This window comes from Trichomycterus rosablanca, chromosome 2 (assembly GCF_030014385.1).
Source record: "Trichomycterus rosablanca isolate fTriRos1 chromosome 2, fTriRos1.hap1, whole genome shotgun sequence".
NCBI classification, from domain to species: Eukaryota; Metazoa; Chordata; class Actinopteri; order Siluriformes; family Trichomycteridae; genus Trichomycterus; species Trichomycterus rosablanca.
The window spans coordinates 31,554,982-31,577,209 of NC_085989.1; the positions used below are offsets into that span (position 1 = coordinate 31,554,982).

A 22,228-nucleotide genomic window follows, 5' to 3' on the forward strand; every position below is an offset into this window, starting at 1 on the left:
CTTGGTCCCAAATAAATAAATAATCATAGGAGACGTGCACATGTTTAAATATACATTAGTGTTAGTGGAAGGCTCAAGGCTGCCTCTCTTTTTTAGCATGAGTAAGTGCTTTGCTTCACTGGAATTATACACAGCTTACATTGCATAACATAGTTTGTAGAATTATATTACTCACATTCTGTGGTTGTGCTTTGTTTCAGTCCAGCATGGCATGACATGTTCTAATGTACTAATGAGTGTTATAACTTAAATGAGCTATTTTTGGGAACAGCCTGCCAAATGGAGCAGAACCAAATGTTTTATTAATGTTGCATGAAAAGAACTACTATTTTTGTTGTTCTTTGTCATATTCATCTCTTATAGAAATAGGATAATTATGTCTATGAGAGAAAGCTATCATTTAAAAATGTTTATGGCCTGATGATTTGGGTTTGCACATACATAATGTACATTCACTTGCATAATGGCATGGCCACTGTTTCCTGTCAACTGTTTTATTATTTTTATTTATTCCATAATAATTTTTGCCATTTTATGTATCACAACTGTACAACAATTTGATGTGATAGATTTTAAATGTTGGTCTCACTTGTCAAAGATAATCTTGATTGGGTATCCAGGAGGGGCCTCGATGATCCACTCACAGTTGAGAGCTTCTTTATAGAGCTCAGGCCAGCCTGGGGACAGAATGATGCCACTAGGGGCTTTTAAATCTCCACCACAAGGAGCTGAAGAAGACAGAAATAACAATGAAATAAAATAACAGCAATGGCATCAGTTCACCTGTATAAAAAAAAGCATTAGTAAATGGCAGAGTTGGAAATTAAAATGTCCAATACAGATGGACAGCACTGACTTGGAAACAGGAATGAAGGTGGAACAATAACTATTGCAAGTACAATTACTTTTTTTATTAAGAATACATTCAAGCAACCAAATATGACTTGAACCACCTGTCTTCAAGGAAAACATTAGTAAATGACTTTGAAAGCTAAACATAATTGAAAGAGAATCAGAGAAGCTATGGATGAAAGCTCAAAGAGGTAATCAAAAAAAATAAAAAAATAAGAGAAAACCTGTGAAGAATAAATAGGAGAAAGAAATTACATTGTATGGCAGATAAAATAAAAGAAAAGATCAAGACCAAAATCAACAAGGATGAAGATATTTTAAGGGAATTGAAGAGAGCTGCAAGTAAGGACAAGGACCAGTACTACATTTAAACATTTCTAAAGATACTGAAGTCGAAAAGTGGAAACCTCTACATCAAAAAACCTTCAATGCTTGAAGATAAAGTCAGACAGGCTTTAAGATCACTACCAAAAAAAGAAGTCACAGGAATTAATAATGTTGCAATAAAAATATTTCAAGATTCTCTTTTTTTTTCCTTTTTATGCATTTTCTCCCCTTTTTCTTCCTTTTTTTTGTGCGTTCAATTTTCCGATTGCGTTATGCTCTCTCTCCACCAATGTCGATCCCTGCTCTGATTGAGGAGAACAAAGCTAACCCACGCCCCCTCCGACACGTGGGCAGCATGCCGTATGCATCTTATCACCTACACTTTGATGAGTGCAATGCAGCTCAGCGTTGTGTACGGAGAGACACACCCTTAGAGCACTTTCTTCTCATCTCTGTGCAGGCGCCACCAATCAGCCAGCAGAGAGAGAGACCCCGTCTGGCTTAGTCCCGCCCATATCTGAACAACAGGCCAATCATTGTTCAAGTGGCCGCTCATCCTCAGCCGGCAGGTAGAGCCAATATTCAATACGATGTATTCGAGATCCCAGCTCTGGTTCCAGCGTGTGTTTTTACCGCTGCGACACCTGAGCGGCCAAATTCCTTGCTTGTTGACAATAAGTCGCGTTAAGTTTTTTGCACTGCCACACTCCATAAAAAAATAATGGCACAGTCAGTGCAAAAGCTGTTTTGCTGCTTTTCTTGTGAATGCGCCCTTACTGAACTCACTAAGAAATATGGTATTCCAAAATCAAGCATCTCCATGATTAAGAAGCATAAGGAAACAATAAAGTATGAATAAAGGGCAGGTTTTGTTGTATTTTTTTTATTGATTTTGAACTGTTTTTCAATTGAATTATAGTGTTTTATATTATACTTATTGCCAATATATTGTGTGTATATATATATATATATATATATATATATATATATATATATAAAATATATATACATAATATAAAATATATAATATACAACCCCATAATTTTACATTAGCCTAAAATATATGCAGTTCCACAGGACCATGGAACGCATTAACAGGTTTTCCATACATCCTTATGGGTAAAAATGCCTTGAAACTCAACGCCAGTCTCAGAGACAATTGACGTTGAGTTTCAAGGTACCACTGTATTTCCAACCATGCAGCACTGTCATGGCACTGCAGTGGGTGATGTAGTCATGTTAATATGAACCAAAATCCTAAAGCAATCTTTTCAACACATTGTTTTCTATGCCAGATAAACCAGTAGCTTTTCTAAGAGCAAACAATCAGGATTAGTTTGGAGAGCCTAATAAAAAGTTGATTTGTAAATCTAATAAATGAATCTTAAACACCAACCTTCACAGCGTGGCACAGCATTGTCCCACACTACGTTGCCGTCTTTGAGAATGCAGGAAATGGTCTGAGAACCATGGGTCTTCACAAACCCCTCTTCACACAAAAAAGAGATTGAACTGCCCAACTGTAAACTCTCCCCGAAGCGCTTTCCATTGACTGGCACTCCAGGATCGGGACATTCATTGTGTCGAAATGCTGCCAAACAAAGAAAGGACAAAAAAAGTAAATCAGCTATATCATTGAACTATAGTAAGAACATAGATGTAGTAATATTATATAGATGAAAAGTAATAAAACAGTAGCACAGTTTGAATTTTACTTGTAGGCAGAGCAGGCAAATCTGGCAAATTGAGCAAACGCCTGTCACTGCAAAATGTAATTTTCCCTGACAAAATGATGCAAGGGTAAATGGTACTATCAGCGCCTTCAGCAGAAAACATCATTACGACATGCATTGTATTCTAAAGTCATACATAAAGATGACAGAGCAGTCTGGTGAGCATTAAGATGGTGTTTACAGTCAGTCCTGTGCAAGTATGTTTACAGCAGAGTAACTGTCTCCCTCATTTACATTACTTTGTAAAAAGAGAATACATAAATAAATAAATAAATAATAAATAATGATGTGATTTCAAACAGGTGATGTCAACAGGTGATTGTAATCATGATTTGGTAGAAAAGCAGTATCTACAAAAGGCTGAGTCTGTGTGTCATTGTCCTTGACAAAGGTAATTTACACTTCTGTAATGGCAGCATTAATGCAGGAAAGTACATTCAGATTTAAGAGTGACATATGCTGCCTTCAAGACAACATGTTTTCCAGGGACGTCCATGCATTTTTCAACGAGAAAGTGCAAAAGCACATGCTGCACACATTACAAAGGCATGGCTGTGGAAGAAGAGGATATGGGTTCTGGACTGGCCCGCGTGCAGTTCCCAGTAGAGAATGTGTGGGGAATTTTGAAACATAATAAGGGACCAACAACAACCTCATACTGCTACACATCTTAAGATGTGTTTGCAGAAAGAATGGGAGAAAAATATAATCTAAGACTATTCACCCCTTGGTATCCTCTGTGCCAAAATGTCATTTAAGTTGTGAGAAGGAATGGCAACATTACAAAGTGGTAAATAAGGTACCGGACTAATGATCAGAAAGTCCGTGGTTCAAGCCCCAACATTGCCATTGCCATTGATTGTGGGAATTTGTACCATTTGTGAAGTCAGGTACCAATGTATAGGCCTGGCTCGCAATTTTTGTTCCAAGTTGTCTCTAAGCTTATGGAGTGGTTGTGGTCAGGGCTCTGTACAGACCCCTGGAGTATTTATTGAGCTTGCTTTGTGCGCAAGGGCACAGTCATACAGGAAGAGGGAAGGACCGCCTGCATAGTTAAAAGCCTATAATGTATTTCATATAATTAATGAGTATGCCGGTTAGCAATGGGTGGGTGCTAAAAAAAAAAAAACTTAAATCATTCATTAGGAAGGGTGACCATTTAGTGTATGACTGGTGCGTTCTCAATTGACACATTGTTTTGTAGTTTGCAGTTGTATGCTGTATGCAATTATAGGGCTTCCTATGATATTTACATTTCTGGCATTTAGTGGGTGCTTTTATCTAAAGCGACTAATATTACTGCGACAGAATACAGTCTAAGCAACTTAGGGTTAAGGGCCTTGCTCAAAGGCCCAACAGTGGCAACCTGGCAGATGTGGGGCTTCAACCAGTTACCTTCTGATTACTAGTCCTGTACTTTACCCGCTAGGCTACAACTTCCCTGAAAGTTGAAGGGGAGGTGGCTTGCTTAATTTATTTAAGACAGTCTACACATCAATCAAAGAGATTGTCAAATCCAGACATCAGGCAAATTTTAGAAACACGATTGTAGTAATATTCTACAAGATGTAATTCCCAAGATATATAAAGCATTAAATCGTAATAATTAGATTCTCTTTTTGTCTCAACTAGAAGAGCATAGCATCCATCAGTACCTGCTACTCCACACAAAATTTCCCATAGCCTACAGCATGTTATCAACAGATATTAGCCAGTAAAGCCACAGCAATAGGATTCTTGTAATACTAACTCACAATCAAAGCTGTCTAATACAAAAAGGTGGGAATTTTTTAACTCAAACACTTCCATCTTCAAAGATACATTGTACAATATCAAGCCTGGCCATGAGCAAAATAAGTTCTAGCTATTTGAAAGAAGTTTGAAAACATTCTACACTTAAAAGCAAATTGTTAGGAAACAATGGCAAATGAACATCAATAATAAAGATTAAAATAAAGAGACTTCATTTTACTTTGTGGTTGGTTTGACTGTGGAGATTGGCGCTGGGGTCAAGTTACAGAATTATGTCCACCTGCCTTGCCAAATATGGCCGGTGCCAGCATGGGGACACAGATGATTGACGTTTCAGTTCCTCCTAATTATAGCATTAATTCACTCCAGCTGGAAGTGTTTCTATTCATCAGGTTTGCTTCCCCCACTAGAGGAAGATGAGTTGCTGGTTCATCTTTTGGCAACCTGCTTTTTCTTGAAACAGATTCCAGTACTCTTCCTAGGAACCCACCAAGTTTCGGGCCATCCTGGAGAACTTTTTAGAGAACTTGGTTGTTCCAGGTGCTCCAAGTTTGTTTATTAGGATTTTAATGTCATGTTTTACACTTTGGTTACATTCATGACAAGAACGGTAGTTACTCTTTACACAGGGTTCATCAGTTGACACAAGGTTATATCAAACACAATCATGGATAATTTAGTATCTCCAATTTACCTCACTTGCATGTCTTTGGACTGTGGGAGGAACCCGGAGTAAACCCACACAGACATGGGGAGAACATGCAAACTCCACACAGAAAGGACCCAGACCGTCCCACCTGGGGATCAAACCCAGGACCAAGTGCTCGAAGTAATTTGGCATATTGTGACAACCAGTTTTAATTTCTGCTCTATCCATTTTCCATCACGTTTCTCCATTGCGTGCTGCATATTTTTGGATCTTTCATTTGTTACTTTGTAATCGTTCTTTTGGCAAACTTTTTATGTCAGATTAACCTTTTTGTTCGTAGCTTTTATTCACAGTTTTGTTCTACCTTGTGTATGATCTCTGCAAACTGAGTTCACTTCAAATTCTTAAAGTGCTGAGCTACACCTGGCACCTCAGTGGCAAGGCTCGTCTCATCCAGTTACACATTTATAAAAACATGAATCATTAAATTGAGTGATTATATTTTTATTGATTTTAATTATCTAGCCACCACCATTAATATTGCATGTAAATAAAATAAACAGAGAACATCCTAGAAAACAAAAGAAACAGTCTAAAATAAATGCTAACAGCACCAGAAGTCAGGACTTACTTGTAAAAGTGATGTTGAAACCCCGGTCCGTGTAAGTGTGGTCAGTGAGAAACTCAAGCCGAGCCACATGTCCACTAGTGGTAATGGGCGATGGCAACACATCCCCAGAAAAGGTGCCCAAAATGGGTGACTCAGCCTTGCCTCCATCTTTAATTGACAGGAAGTCAAACTGCTTTTCCATGTTTAGGTCGTTGAAGGCCAGGTTGATCCGGCTCTCTGGCTTAGCAATGATCAGCCACACACAGTGCATGTTGTTGCTGTATTCTTGAGGATAGTTGGGTGACAGCAGAACTCCAGATGAGGTAGTGAAGTTAAAGAAGCAGGAGACTGAGGAAATAAGAAATAAATGCATATGAAAACATAAAAAAATACATTTAAATAATAATAATAAAAAATGTTATGATCTATTTAGGGAGAAAATTCCAATGTTAATTTAGAATAGAATAGAATCATAAAATAGATAAAACCAAAGCTCTATTTATTTCTTGGTGCAAGAATGCACCCTGTATAGGACAGCACCTACTCACTCACTTACTTATCAACAATTAACTTTTTTTTCATTCCTTTCTAAAAAATATTAGTGAAATATCATGCCTGCTGTGCACTATGTAGTGGTTTATAACTACGCAAATGCCTGAAATAGTGGATCCTTACCATGGATGGATGTCAACGAGCGAGTCACACGGTTTGTATGCTGTAATGATGTAGAGGTAAATATTGTAAACTTATCTTATATTGTCTAAACAATTATTAACATAATGTTGTTTTTTAAATATTAAAGTTTTTTTTTTTATTTATGTAAAAATAAAAGTTATTGGCTGGCAGGGTTTATTTGGGCATAGCTTGGCATTTTTACTGGTGTCAGTTTTTTACTGGTCAGAACAGAGTCCTTTCTGGTCTCAGGTTGTGTGTCCATGTGTGATGTGGCAGCTTTCTTTTTGTTACTGCCAATTTACTGGGCTGACATTTCTTGGTTTTCTGATTGTATGAAGTGCAGTGGCTTGGGTATGTTTCCATTTGTGTATTTCTAAAGTTCTGTTATTTTGTTCATTTATTCAATTATTGTTTTCTTTTATTTTACTTCTATCGGCACCTTTCAGGACTTATACCTTACCCCCCCATGTCAGAAAAATCTGCAGAAACAAGATATATTGGGGATGACTTGAGCTGTAAGCTAATGCGTTTTACAGATTAATACTTATACTTAATATTTAAAACATATATAAAAACATACATGTAATAACTATTTGAATATTTGACTTGTATTTGAATGCATCAGTAATTACTAAAAAATAAAAAACAATTATTTTACTGCTTTATACTTTAGTGTAAACTGTACTTTTTTTTTAACTATGCTACTTTTAATGCTAGTTTTGAATGTGTTTTTTTGTTGTTGTTTTTTTAAGAATAATAAATGGTTAATAAGAGACACTAACAGAAACAGCATGTGCTGGCTGTGGTAGGATAAAGCATAAAAAAACCATCATAAAAATAACTTCTATTTACAGTTAAATACACCTATAGAGAACATGTAACCTACACAAATAATGCCATGTAACTTGTGGCATGGCCTTCTTCTTCTTTTCCCTTATTATTTATTATGATTGACTATTCTTCCTAATTCCTTGCCAAGGTCAGGAAGAAAAGCCAAATTGTTTCTATATGCTGCTGGGAGAAAGATTGTCCAGATGGTAAAACTACAAAAAAGTACCAAAATAACTAGTGATAAATAAGTATGATTAAAGGCTTCGAAGTTTGCTGGTGGCTGCTGGTATAACAAACAAAGTTAGCTTTTTTATTTTATTTCATTGCCTTTGCAAACAGAGTAGCAGCAGAGTGTCTGTTGGACATTAGCTGCCGAAAGCAAGACATTTTATATACAGTAGTTTAATTTAAAGTGACAAGTGACTTACAAAGAAGTTTTATACAAATATTTGCCATCAGTCTCTCATTAAAACTGACCAAAGGTATAAACAGTAGATTCACATTTTTGTATCTCTCCTCTCTTACCTAAGAACACTGTCAGCACTGATTTGCATGACTTGATGCTGATGCTGCAATTACTGATAAAGCATTACTTTATTTACATTTAAATTAAACCTGAAAGTGTAACATGGAGATAAAATGAGCTTTGAAGCAGATCAAAAATGATTGGCTGGAGATCAACTATAGCTGTTTAGTTACAGAAACTCATACAGTAGAACACGACTAGAATGGGAACACAGCACATTCAAGTAAAGAGAAATACTTGTACTTACACACACAGCTGGGTTTCTTGGCTGACCACTGATTGTTCTTTTGACAGGTTATGTTCTTTTTCCCCACCAGCTCGAAAGCAGGTAGACATTCAAAATACAGCTTGTCCCCATGTCTGAAGCCTGTTCCTTCTCGCTTGCCATAGGCTGGGATTCCAGGGTCTCCACAGCTTCCCTGGTCAATTTCTAACAAATTGAACAAAAGTAACAATAAAATAATGACACTTTGGTAGAATTCAATGTGTCTGGTCAACCACTGTGATTGCAAAATTATGCTTTTGAAATAAGCTCATGGTCAGTTGTCCACATAAATAATATGCTGTCAAAACAGCCCAGACCCACCAAGACATGGACTCCACAAGGCATATGAAGAAGTCCTGTATTATCTGGTACCAGACATTACCATCAGATTCTTCTAAATGATGGACACATGCCTGACCATCCGCATAATCTTACTACATGCTTATAATAGGTGCCATTTAACCGTGGACAGGAGTTAACATGAGCAATTTGTCTTGCCTGTGATTATACGTCTATACATAGAAAGGTTTAATGCGCTGCGATGTGAAATATGAAGTGTGTGCCTGTATTTACTGAGGCTGAAATGTGTAGCATAGGGCAACTGACATCCACTGGCTGAAATGGCTCTATTTATACCATTTCTGTAGGGTTTTTTTTGTATTAGAGTAGATGCTAAATAGAGTTTTGACAGTCCACCCACGTAGAGGGAGCATGGAGTCACAGTGTGACCCGTCATTCTCTTAATGACAGTCACCTGTGACTTGTGAGCGCTGATACGTTCCAAGTGGGATGGTTTTCTATAAATATCATGACTTCTTTCTGTATTCTATGTCAGTGCATTAGCTGGCACACCTATTATCTTTTAAAGCTGACACTGGATGTCTCAGTCTGCCCTAGTCTTTTTGTTGTTTTTGAGAACTCGTCCCAGTTCTTGGTGGGTTTGAGCCTTGGGTCTTGCTGAAGCAGGTTTTTGAAGGTATATCATAAATAAATACAAAAAAGACTACTAGTACCTCGACCCTTAACCCAAGTTCTGCAAAGTGTTGAGGTAGGATTCAGAAGTCAATAAAGCATGATCCAAACAACTGTCTGCTAGAGGTAGAAAAGCCTTCTAGTAGCTAAAACCGAATAGTGGAATCAGTGGAGTGAATGATCAGTGGTGTTCTTTCATACAGACATCTTTCTACTCTTACAATCCGATTCTCTCTCTGTCCAAAGAGCAAGTCAAGTGAAAATGATGGCTTCCATAATGACAGAGCGAGTGGTCAGAAGGTGACAGACAGCGTCTGGACAAGGAGCGAGGAGAGGGAGGAATCACAAACACACAAAGTAAGATTCTGCTTCTATAGCTGACTGAAATAAAAGCAATGCACAGTAAGCTTAAGTCAAGTCAAAAGATTACACTTGTAGGATTTTCAATTAGCTGTTTGTTGTCATATTTAGTAGAATAAGAAGCTGCTAGAACATGTGTGTCTGTCCACAGCTAAGCAAGCTTCACATTACCATGGAAATAAAGACGGATGTGCAAAATTTACACCAACATTTGGCAAAATACAGATCTTTTTTACAGCTTAGCCTTAAACCCAATGACAATGTCAAAATTGCTGTACTGCAGACAGTTTGACCCATGATCCAGTAGCAATTAATTCATAGCAGATCAGTGTTTTTTAATCAATTTATAATCAATCATCAATTCTGACCTTGCCAAATGGGTGCTGTCTGTAACAAAAGGCTGGGTGAATAGGTTTGACATAAGTGAGCAGATGCACGAAACAATCTTTGATTTAGTAAACTATCAAAGAAAAGCAAAATACAGAACTAAGAAGGGGGTCTAAAGTGGAACACAACAGGACAAGTAGTGATAATGTATTACAGAACATTAAACAAACCATTTTCCAGCAGCACACAACTGCCCAATCAGAGGAAGTTTAAAAAGAGATGAGGAATATGAAGTATATTTCAGTACAGAGGTACCTTGAAACTCAACATCAATTGGTTCTGGGAGTGGCATCGAGTTTAAAAGGCGTTGAGTTTTAAGGTTTTTTTTTTTCCATATTGATGTATGGGAAACCTGTTAATGCATTCCATGGTCCCGAGGAACTGCTTGTATTTTAGGCTAATGTAAAATAATGGGGTTGTTTTTGACACTTATACACTGAAACTAACACAAATATAATACAAAAAACACTTAAATACAATTTAAAAAACTGTTTAAAATTAATCAAAAATACAATAAAACCTGCACTTTACCTTTACTTTATTGTTTTCTTAATTAGTGTATAAGCAGTAATAATTAAGAGGCTTAGTGTTTGTTTCTATGTCATTTTTTTAATACATTAAGTTACATTATTTTTTTAAATGATAAGCGTTTTAGACTCTCTGAAAAGCCGATTCTTATAATTACAAGTTCCTCAGGTAAATATAAATAGTATCTTAAATTAAAACTACTTGTCTAAAATGTTTTATAATTTGTTTAAAGTAACAAATCAAATGTAGTGCAATGCTACCCACCTTTGTATTTTGCTATCTCTCATTCACATTAACATTGCAAGTCAGTTTTATCTCTTATATTCTGAATTTATTTGTCTTTTTTCCCCACCAGGAGCCCATTACATGCATGGAGCTAGCCTTGTCAGTATTGTTGTCTAGGACTGGCCTGCACCTCTAATGAATCCTCTTTTCTATCTCTCACCCTCTTAGGTCTACCTGTCTCAGTGTGCAGGGCCTCATTTGTGAGTGAAAGGCTATATCAGAATGGCGGGGAAGGTATTGAGAGAGCAGTGATGGGTGACAAAAATTGTGGGAGAGAGGCTTGTCTCTATGGAGAGTGAAAATTAAAATAACACCATACAACTGAAAACATTCCGTGCAAAGAGCTTCAGTGGAATACTTTGAAAGGTGGTGAATGTGGGTGTTCTGTGCCATTTACCACTTGTATACTCTTTTGCCATTTCATTAGGTACACCTATTGTATCAGCACCGATTGTAACCTGTTGCTTGTTTATTACAGACCCTCCTAACATCCACCTTTTGCATGCCCTTATAGAAATGTCATTACATGGGTGGACACAAGTAAAGTTAATAGCTTGTAATTAATAATTGTAGTTTATCTGTAAAATGTGTAAAAACTCATCAAAGTGTGTTACATTTGTGTCCTGTCTGTTATAATTGGCTGTCATATATACAGTGTATCACAAAAGTGAGTACACCCCTCACATTTCTGCAGATATTTAAGTATATCTTTTCATGGGACAACACTGACAAAATGACACTTTGACACAATGAAAAGTAGTCTGTGTGCAGCTTATATAACAGTGTAAATTTATTCTTCCCTCAAAATAACTCAATATACAGCCATTAATGTCTAAACCACCAGCAACAAAAGTGAGTACACCCCTAAGAGACTACACCCCTAAATGTCCAAATTGAGCACTGCTTGTCATTTTCCCTCCAAAATGTCATGTGATTTGTTAGTGTTACTAGGTCTCAGGTGTGCATAGGCAGCAGGTGTGTAGTACAGCTCTCACACTCTCTCATACTGGTCACTGAAAGTTCCAACATGGCACCTCATGGCAAAGAACTCTCTGAGGATCTTAAAAGACGAATTGTTGCGCTACATGAAGATGGCCAAGGCTACAAGAAGATTGCCAACACCCTGAAACTGAGCTGCAGCACAGTGGCCAAGATCATCCAGCGTTTTAAAAGAGCAGGGTCCACTCAGAACAGACCTCGCGTTGGTCGTCCAAAGAAGCTGAGTGCACGTGCTCAGCGTCACATCCGACTGCTGTCTTTGAAAGATAGGCGCAGGAGTGCTGTCAGCATTGCTGCAGAGATTGAAAAGGTGGGGGGTCAGCCTGTCAGTGCTCAGACCATACGCCGCACACTACATCAAATTGGTCTGCATGGCTGTCACCCCAGAAGGAAGCCTCTTCTGAAGTCTCTACACAAGAAAGCCCGCAAACAGTTTGCTGAAGACATGGCAACAAAGGACATGGATTACTGGAACCATGTCCTATGGTCTGATGAGACCAAGATTAATTTGTTTGGTTCAGATGGTCTCAAGCATGTGTGGCGGCAATCAGGTGAGGAGTACAAAGATAAGTGTGTCATGCCTACAGTCAAGCATGGTGGTGGGAATGCCATGGTCTGGGGCTGCATGAGTGCAGCAGGTGTTGGGGAGTTACATTTCATTGAGGGACACATGAACTCCAATATGTACTGTGAAATACTGAAGCAGAGCATGATCCCCTCCCTCCGGAAACTGGGTCGCAGGGCAGTGTTCCAGCATGATAATGACCCCAAACACACCTCTAAGACGACCACTGCTTTATTGAAGAGGCTGAGGGTAAAGGTGATGGACTGGCCAAGCATGTCTCCAGACCTAAACCCAATAGAACATCTTTGGGGCATCCTCAAGCGGAAGGTGGAGGAGCGCAAAGTCTCAAATATCCGCCAGCTCCGTGATGTCGTCATGGAGGAGTGGAAAAGCATTCCAGTGGCAACCTGTGCAGCTCTGGTAAACTCCATGCCCAGGAGAGTTAAGGCAGTTCTGGGAAATAATGATGGCCACACAAAATATTGACACTTCAGGAACTTTCACTAAGGGGTGTACTCACTTTTGTTGCCGGTGGTTTAGACATTAATGGCTGTATATTGAGTTATTTTGAGGGAAGAATAAATTTACACTGTTATATAAGCTGCACACAGACTACTTTTCATTGTGTCAAAGTGTCATTTTGTCAGTGTTGTCCCATGAAAAGATATACTTAAATATCTGCAGAAATGTGAGGGGTGTACTCACTTTTGTGATACACTGTATATATATATATATATATATATATATACAGTATATATACACCACCACCATGTCATTGTCACTGCAGTGCTGAGAATGATCCACCACCTAAATAATACCTGCTCTGTGGTGGTCCTGGGAGAGTCCTGACCAACAATGCATGCAGAGAAACAGATGGACTACAGTCAGTAATTGTAGAACTACAAAGTGCTTCTATATGGTAGGTGGAGCTGATAAAATGGACAGTGAGTGTAGAAACAAGGAGGTGGTTTGAATGTTATGGCTGATCGGTGTATATAACTCATTTACAATTTTTTTCTCCCCAGACTTGTTCCACTTGGAGTAAATTAATGGGTTGAATCAATGCTTCACTCCATTAATTAAGGCACAGGTAACTGTCAATTGGGAGAAACTGACACATTAATCATCTGCGCCTCCATGCCCCCTCTGCTGGAACTTAGAAGGACACCACTCTTAACATGGCTCACTGCTGAACTATTATAGTTTTTATACCCAAGTCAGTAATAGCAAAACTTGGTTACAGCAGACATCCTTCACCTGGTAGTAAACAAACTCTCTCTTACTAGAAGCTGACATACACAAGAAGCTGACACATTTATTATGTACATAGTTTCATTTTCCACTGATGTATTAATTTGTCACTGTTTTCGTTTGCAATTTTGAAGTCACTGACTTCCTAGTAATACCGATCTTTTGTTTTACTTCAGCATGTCCGCTGTGTGGACATACTTTAAATTGGAAAGTGAAACAAGTCCAGTGTAGTGTAATGTCTGTAATGCGAGCGTTTCACGAGGCGGTAGTAGCAGAGCTGCGTTCATTACTGTAGAATTTTACTGTTTATATGGTGTGTGAGTCAAGAATCACTCCGGTTTACAAAACAATAACTTTTAATCCGAGTATGAAAACTTCAGGACCATAACATACAGCATTACCATGTTACAAGACTGAATGACATCTCAGTATCAAGCACTCTGATTGGCTTAGTTATGTAACCCAGCGTCGAAGTGATGCACTTGCTTAATAAAGAAATAAACACACGGTATATTCACAAATTGTTGGGAGCAAAACACTTTATTAACTTCTTCTGTTACGGTACCAAATAGCGGACAGCTAGAGTCATCGCATTAGCCAAGCACGCTATTCCATACACTATGGAAGCCCCAAAGGGTCAAAACACACTCACTTCGCGTAGAAACGTCCATCAAACCATTTGTCACAATACAAGTGCTCTAAGAACTGGCTTTCCTTCATAACAAAAGAGTGACTTTCCATTTTATTTTGGTATTCAGGTTTTACTGTAATGCTGTTAAGTAACTTATTTGTTTTTTTTATATTCAAGTTAAGCTGCTACACCACTTTTGAGTGGAGATTTCTGTTCATGTTTAGTGTATCACTGCATTAAACAGAATTGTGTTCTTTGAATGTAAAGTTAAAAGTGAAACTGTAATTATCTCACTCATTTTGAGTGTTCTACTTCAATGCTGCACTAAGTTTGTTTACTTTTATTTTGTAAAAATGAAAGAACATTAAGCAATAGCTTGGATGCAGGCAATTTTTTTCCTACAGCACTGCAGAGCTATTCAGTTGTTAAACATATACTTTGGATTAATTTGAATAACTGTTATGTACTTGAAGTGTGCACTGTGTGAACTGTATTATCTAGTTCTTATCTAGACAATATCTAGAAAATACAAGTATCGGTTTCAGACTCGGTATCGGATCGGGATCAAAATTAATGATCGGGATCGGGATCGGGAACAAAAAAACGTGATTGGGACATCCCTAAAATATACGCCATTGTTTTTCTATTGTTTACATATTTGTCTTGTTTAAAATTCCAAACAATATTTCATAGGACAGACAACCTAATTAAAAACTACATACAATTTTATTTATTTATTTTTTAATGCATTTTCTCCCCATTTTCTTCCCGAATTAACACACTCAATTTTTCTTTTTGCCCTTTTATTTTCCCTGTTTATTTTTCTGTTTATTATTATTAAATAAAATATAATTTGTATTTATCTCTGCGTGTGAGTCCTCCCTTCTTCCCACGTGACAGAAAGGTGCGACCAGTTATGGACTCAGCAGAGCCCCAACAGCTCGCGGACGTGTTACGCCACCAAGGTGTGGCGTTGGGCAGACATGAGGTGGCCCTTAATGAGTTGGCTCAGCGGGTAGCTACGCTCACCCGGCATCCGCCAACCTCTGAGCCCATCCCAAATCCCGTGACCCACTCTGGGGAGTCTGGAGTCCGCGACACCCCCATACCTCCCCCCGAAAGATTTTCGGGGGACGCTAAGAGGTGTCGCGGCTTTCTCCTTCAATGTGCACTAGCGTTCGAACTACAACCCTCTCGCTATCCTACCGAGCGTTCTAAAGTCGCCTACATCGTGTCCTTGTTGTCAGGTAGAACATTAGAGTGGGCTACTGCCCTCTGGGAGCAAAATGCCCCCGAGTGCTCATCCGAAAGTGCTTTCAAGGAAGCCCTTAAGGAGACCTTTTTTCACCCTTCGGGGGGCCGCGAGGTGGGTCCACGCCTTCTCGAGCTCACCCAAGGTAGTCGATCAGTAGCGGATTATGTTATTGAGTTTCGAACGCTAGCAGCAGAGTGTGGTTGGGACGAGGGAGCCCTTACCGCCATCTTCCATCGTGGTCTCTCTGGTAAGATCAAGGACGAGCTCGCCACTAGGGACCCACCCACTACACTAAAGGCCTTTTATACGCTGGCGACATCCGTCGACACGCGCCTTCGCCAGCGTGCGCGAGAACGGAGTACCTGTCCTCCGTTTGTTCGTGCACAGGTCCCTCCTAGAGCTTCTCCACCCGAACCGGATCCCGAACCCATGCAGCTTGGGTCGACGGGACCTGATGCCCTTCCGGCATCTGGCTCATCTCCCCAACATCGACGACCTTTAAACAGGTAGGCCGCTCTCGTGCCAGGGAGACGAGAGAGGGCCCTATTAACATCCCTACTCAGGGCCTGTTCCTATCGGCCCGGTTGTCTTGGGGTTCGGGAGACACAAACCTTAGGGTTTGTGTGGATTCGGGGGCGGTGGAGAGCTTTATGGACATCAATCTGGTAAGCAGGCTGGGGATAGAGGTCCAACCGCTAACCAGGCCGGTCCCGGTCCATGCAGTTGATGGCCGAGCCGTAGCGGGCAGCCCGGTTACCCACCGGACGCAACACTTGACGTTGCGCCTGAATGACCACGAGGAACGGCTCACCTTTTTAGTGACTCACGTTCCTCACCTCCAGGTGGTCTTGGGGCACTCGTGGCTGCAAAGTCACAACCCCCAGATCGACTGGGCCTCCGGGTCAATCTTCATCTGGGGAACACGGTGCCGAGGTTCGTGCTTGCTTCAGGCTGGCGCGAATCACGACCCGCCAGTACCCAAGATGGAGACCCCGGATCTGGCCACAGTTCCTCCTGTGTACCATGATTTACGGGAGGTTTTTAGCAAGTGGTCGGTGCAGGCCCAACAGGCTTTTGACAAGCTAAAAGCTCTCCTGACGACTGCACCAGTTTTGCAGTTGCCCGATCCTGAGGAACCCTTCGTGGTCGAAGTGGACGCCTCAGAGATCGGGGTAGGGGCAATTTTGTCCCAGGAAGTGGGGCCAGGAAGGAAGCTGCATCCGTGTGCCTTCTTTTCGCACCGCCTGACTCCGGCTGAGCGGAATTACCCGGTCGGAGACAGGGAACTTTTAGCCATTAAGTTGGCTTTAGAGGAGTGGCGACATTGGCTCGAGGGGGCCAAACATCCTTTTCTTGTCTGGACAGATCACAAGAATTTGTCGTTCATCCAGCAAGTAAAAAGGATGAACTCACGTCAGGCCCGGTGGTCCTTATTTTTTGGTAGGTTCCACTTCACACTGTCTTATAGACCGGGATCCAGAAACACTAAACCGGATGCCCTGTCTAGACAGTGGGAACCGACTAGGCCGGAGACCGGACCTGATCCCGTGATCCCCTCGACCCAGATAGCTGCCCCAGTCACCTTTTGCGGCGCACCCAGGCGTGACTAAGTCCCTGGAGTTGCTGCGCCGAAGATTTTGGTGGCCGGGGATGGAGAACCAGGTACGTGACTTCGTCCGTGCCTGCTCTGTGTGCGCTCTGAATAAGAGTCCCAGAGAACGCCCGAGGGGCCTTCTCCATCCGTTGCCGATACCTGCTAGACCGTGGTCCCATATTGCCCTGGACTTTGTGACAGGCTTGCCAAAGTCCAGAGGGTTCACGGCGGTATTGGTAATTGTCGACCGGTTTACCAAATCTTGCCTGTTTGTTCCGCTGCCCAAGCTACTATCCGCCATGAGTACTGCGCAAATCATTCTGCAACATGTGGTGAGAGCACATGGGGTCCCGTCAGACATTGTGTCTGATCGGGGCCCGCAGTTTGTGAGCCAGTGCTGGCGGGCCTTCTGCCAACTTATTGGCGCTAAGGCCAGCTTATCCTCGGGGTATCACCCCGAGTCGAACGGGCAGTCGGAGAGGCTGATCCAGGATCTTAGATGCCTGATGGCAGGGAATCCGACCACGTGGTCGGACAAACTATTGTGGGCAGAGTTTGCTCACAATACCCTGCATCATTCGGCGATTGGTATGTCACCGTTTGAGGCTCAGTTCGGGTACCCTCCGCCGCTCTTTCCTGAGCAGGAGCAGCAGGTAGCGGTCCCGTCTGTACAGCTTCATGTCCGCCGCTGCCGCGCCGCCTGGCGCAAAGCAAGGCAGGCACTTGTGGCCACCCAGCGCTCTGTGAAGCGCAAAGCTGACCGCAGGCGGCAGCCGGCTCTTACCTTCCGGCCAGGCCAACGAGTACTTGTTTCAACGAGGGATCTCCCCGTTCGAGGTGCCCCTCACAAGTTGGCGCCCAAGTACATTGGTCCGTTCAAGGTGGTAAAGCGGATCAACCCGGTGACGTATAGGTTGGAGCTCCCAAGATGAAAGTGCATCCAACCTTCCATGTCTCCCAAATCCGACCATTTATGTACGGGGGAGTTTCACCCCCTCCCAAACCTCCCGCCCCTCGTATCATCCAAGGTGCCCCTGCCTTCACTGTCCGCCGGCTGATGGATAGCAGGAAGGTCCAGGGTAGCACCCAATACCTGGTGGATTGGGAAGGTTACGGCCCTGAGGAACGTTTATGGGTACCGGCTCGTCAGATCCTGGACCCTGAACTGATCCGCGAGTTCCATAGGAACCGAGCTGCGGGTCTTGGGACCTCAGGAGCTGTCCCTAGAGGAGGGGGTCCTATAACGAGGCCTGTAGTAGCTGGTGAACGTGCCCCGGGTTCCCAGCGAAACAGGCGTTACAGAGCTCAGAAAACAAGGCCTTAAGTGGTAGGTGGCTCATTAGGGCTGATCACCCGCAGCTGTGGGGCTGGCTATTTAAGCCAGCTCCGTGCAGCAGCGGGTGTCGCACCTTTTGTTTGTTTTCGCTCTCTTGGTGGCAGCTCGTCCACGCTCTGTTCGTAGACATAGGTGGTTCCCCTGGTGGCACAAGGCCATTAGGGTGTGTAGACCGCAAGGTCGAGGTAGTTAGTGTTCCTTTCTCCTCTTTGACATAGCGTGGTGCGACGCCGTGCAGTCCTCGTACTGCCGTTTGTTTAATTCGTTTAGCATTTAGCATTAGCGGTTGCATGCACGCCGTGATACGGCGCTGGTTCGGTGCTCCGCTATATTGCACTTATTGAATCATTGGGTTCCACAACTGCTGGGTGGCGACTCCGTAAGGCGTTCGGTTGGTCTGCCAGCAACCCAGGTTCGAATCCGCATGTTTGAGCTTGCCTAAAACTGAACTTGCATCTTTTCTCTTTTTCAGATCGGTGTGCTTCAGCTACAGCGACCGTAAGCTGATCTCTCACCGGTTGATTCCTACGCTAGCCTACCGCTGTGCTGGGGCTAGAAGTCAGCGGAGGTTTTTTCTGCCGCAACTGCTCACCGTAGCGCTTTCAGCGCCTACGCGCGTTTCATTAACCTGCGTTTCATTAACCTGCGCCAGGTTGGCGCGGTGGTAACGCTCCCGGCTCTCGCCTAGAAGACCGGGGTTCGCGTCAGCTCTCTTCATTTTTTCCTTTTTGTCATTTTTTAGTTCGCTTCTTCCGTCGGAGGTTCCGATCGGTTTTTCTTTTTGCCCTTTTATTTTCCCTGTTTATTTTTCTGTTTATTATTATTAAATAAAATATAATTTGTATTTATCTCTGCGTGTGAGTCCTCCCTTCTTCCCACGTGACATAATGAGCTGAAAAGGTAGAGTAAGACTGAATGCACTGTAATTATAACCAAGCAAAGTATTCAGTAACCTCAGCTAGTTCAAAACCTTTTAATGCAACCTTGCTGTTATTACATAATACTGAATGCCATAACAAATTGCAGTAATAGGCCTTCCAATTTTACCTAAATGTCATACGTTTCAGATTTCTAAACACAAAACTCCCAAGATGTATTAAAAAATAGGTTTTAAAATAGCCTAGTTTCCCTCTCTCCGTCTTGTAAAGGGGGCATTGCCCAATTTTCCCTCTCTCTGACTGGTAAAGGGTGCATTGCCCAATTTTCCCTTTCTATGACTGGTAAAAGGGGCATTGCCCAATTTTCTCTCTCTATGACTGGTAAAAGGGGGCATGACCTGCCCTGGTTCTCTCACAACATTAACCAGTCAGAATTGGCCTTATTCGTGTCCTCTGTGTGGCTGTTTGACAATGAGCTCTTTGGATATCCCATTTGAAAACCATGGGCATTTAAATGGAGCCTCCACGTTTCTGTGAACCTTGCTTTGTACACAGGGACACAGACATGATGGAATAAACGAAATGGACCTTTCACAAACTGTTTCCACAAAGTTTAAAACAAATAAATTTTATTAATAATAATTGATTTTATTCTCCTGAGGCATTTTAGAAGGTGTGGTTAAATATTTAGAAGGGTTGTTCACTATCCATACAGTATATATTGACCTTAAAGGCAGAGGGCTATTCAGATAGCATTCCTAACCCCACGTTGACCACATAATGGAATGTCAAGATGGTTGCTCATCCCATCAACACTAGTCAAATACTACTTTTTTACTTTTAAATAAGATTACTGTAGCATTTGCTTTAAACCGATCAACATGCAGATACAGTAACAACTATAATGTGTGGACTTTAAATATATGCACTAACTTTTAATACTTTAAAAACCAAACATCACACTGGAGGCAAGATTTTTGTACTTTCTAACTCAAAAAAACTAAGGTGGTAAACTGCATTATTCCAAGTTCCAACTTTTGACCTTACAGGTTCTAAATTTAGAATTTCTAACTTAAGTTAGCAAATGAGGTTCAAAACTGCCCACTCAATGTGCCCATCTGCTGGTCAATATGGTGCACCTGAATAAACATTACCTAATACACCTGGAGGGACATTGTAGCTTAGTGGTTAAGGTACTAGACTAGTAATCAGAAGGTCACTGGTTAAAGCCCCACCACTGCCAGGTTGCTGTTGTGGGGCCATTGAGCAAGGCCCTTAACCCCCATTTGCTTAGACTGTATACTGTCACAGTACTGTAAGTCGCTTTGGATAAAGGCGTCTGCTAAATGCCAAAAATGTAAATGTAAAATGGTGGCAATAAGCTCTGTTTGTTAGCTTTGTTAGTTAGCTTTATATTTTTTTTGATAACGTTACTATGTTTTAATTTCTAAGGGCCCCAGCTAGTGGACAGTGGGGTCATTCCTGTATTGTGGCTGACATAGGCATCCTTCATTGAGTTTTGTCAATGTGTGGTATGGTAGCCTTCTTGTGTTTTTGCAGCTTTTGGTTTGCTGGGTTCTCCTGTCTGTGTTTTTTTGGTGAGAGTTTGGATTGTGACTTGCTGGTGGCAAAGTTGTACCAAACTGCTTTTTTTCTTGAGTCTATACCTGTGTTTTTCATGTTTCCTGCAAAACAAGTAGTGAAGTGTTTTTGTTTCAGGGATGCAGTCACCATTCTTTTCTATTCTCAGGTCGTGATTTCAGCTGCGGCTTATGGTTTGGTTTTATATTTTGGTATCAATTATTATTTTTCTGTCTTTCGTTTTTGTGGGTTTTCAACCACAGCATTGGTCTACCTTGGTTAAGCCTCCTGTGAGTGGGTTTACTGTTTAATATCACAGGAGCAGGGTTACATCCGGTGCCTCTGTCCTGCACCACCCACCAGTTTCCAGTGGGTCTGGCAAGGGGACAGTTTTGTCCATAAGTGGCGTGGCAGCTTTGTGTTTCCTGCTGCTACTAGCTTTGTTGGGTTCCCTGCCTGGTTCTGCGGTAAGAATTTGGGCTATAATTTGCTGGCAGACTGAGCAACTAGCGGCGTTGCACACTATCTGCTCTTTTGTTATTTCTTCAGTCAGTACCTGTATTTTCACATTTCCCAGCCAGACTGGCAGTCCCACCCATGGACAAAGCAATAATTTTCCAAATAGACACCCAGTCTGAGAGTATCAAAGCTAAGATTTGAACTTGCAAGCGGGTTTTACTGCTGTGCCACCCATGCACCCAACTTTATTGTATTCTTTGACCCAACACAGAAATGTAGAGGCAACCACAACAGCAAAACACCTAGAGTATCAATTTCAAAATGGAGACCTATTATTTTGTTTGTTTGTAGAAACACCTGACTAGGCACTTCTTTCATATCTCACCTAATCACTCTTCAAATAAGGAGCATAGCAATAAAGCAAAAAAAAAGTGCACCATTAAGACATATTAAGCAATATGTTCTACCACATGAAGACAACCAATCAATGCCAATAACAGAGAGGAATCATTATATGGTATTAAATAATTATAACTCACCCTGATAAGACACCTTAAAACCCAGAGAGCCGCTGGTATCATCAGTCTTGAAATTAAGCCACATCTGATGACTGGTGCTGACTATCAGGTCTGGAGTGCTAGTCCCTGAAAGGCTGGAAATGGATTTGAAACATAACACATTAGATGAGCTTAGTGTGCCATGCTTCTGATGCACTCTATTGCAACAGGTTTGGCTGATTACAGAGTTCTTTGGGCTTATGGGGCCCACTAATTGAGCATATTATGCTATTTTGGCCTCTGAGCACCTAGATAAAAAAGAGTGCAAGTGTGAATGAGCTAGAGAGAGAGAAGGAGAGAGAGAGTGATCACAAAGGGACATTATAGCTCCTGTTTGCTGCATGAGCACTCAGACTGCCCTGTCAGCCAA

General features: G+C 41.5%; 1 protein-coding gene across 1 annotated transcript in view; it reads right to left on the reverse strand.

Annotated features, from left to right (window-relative positions):
* The window catches only part of csmd2 (CUB and Sushi multiple domains 2), a 472,613-nt gene that overhangs the window by 172,150 nt on the left and 278,235 nt on the right, over window positions 1-22,228 (reverse strand). Inside the window, exons 12-16 of the mRNA XM_063014411.1 lie at window positions 21,841-21,953; window positions 8,203-8,385; window positions 5,945-6,271; window positions 2,576-2,770; window positions 590-728 (exon numbers count right to left, since the gene is read on the reverse strand). Coding sequence (XP_062870481.1) covers window positions 590-728; window positions 2,576-2,770; window positions 5,945-6,271; window positions 8,203-8,385; window positions 21,841-21,953 — 957 coding nt within the window. The remainder of the gene's footprint in view (window positions 1-589; window positions 729-2,575; window positions 2,771-5,944; window positions 6,272-8,202; window positions 8,386-21,840; window positions 21,954-22,228) is intronic.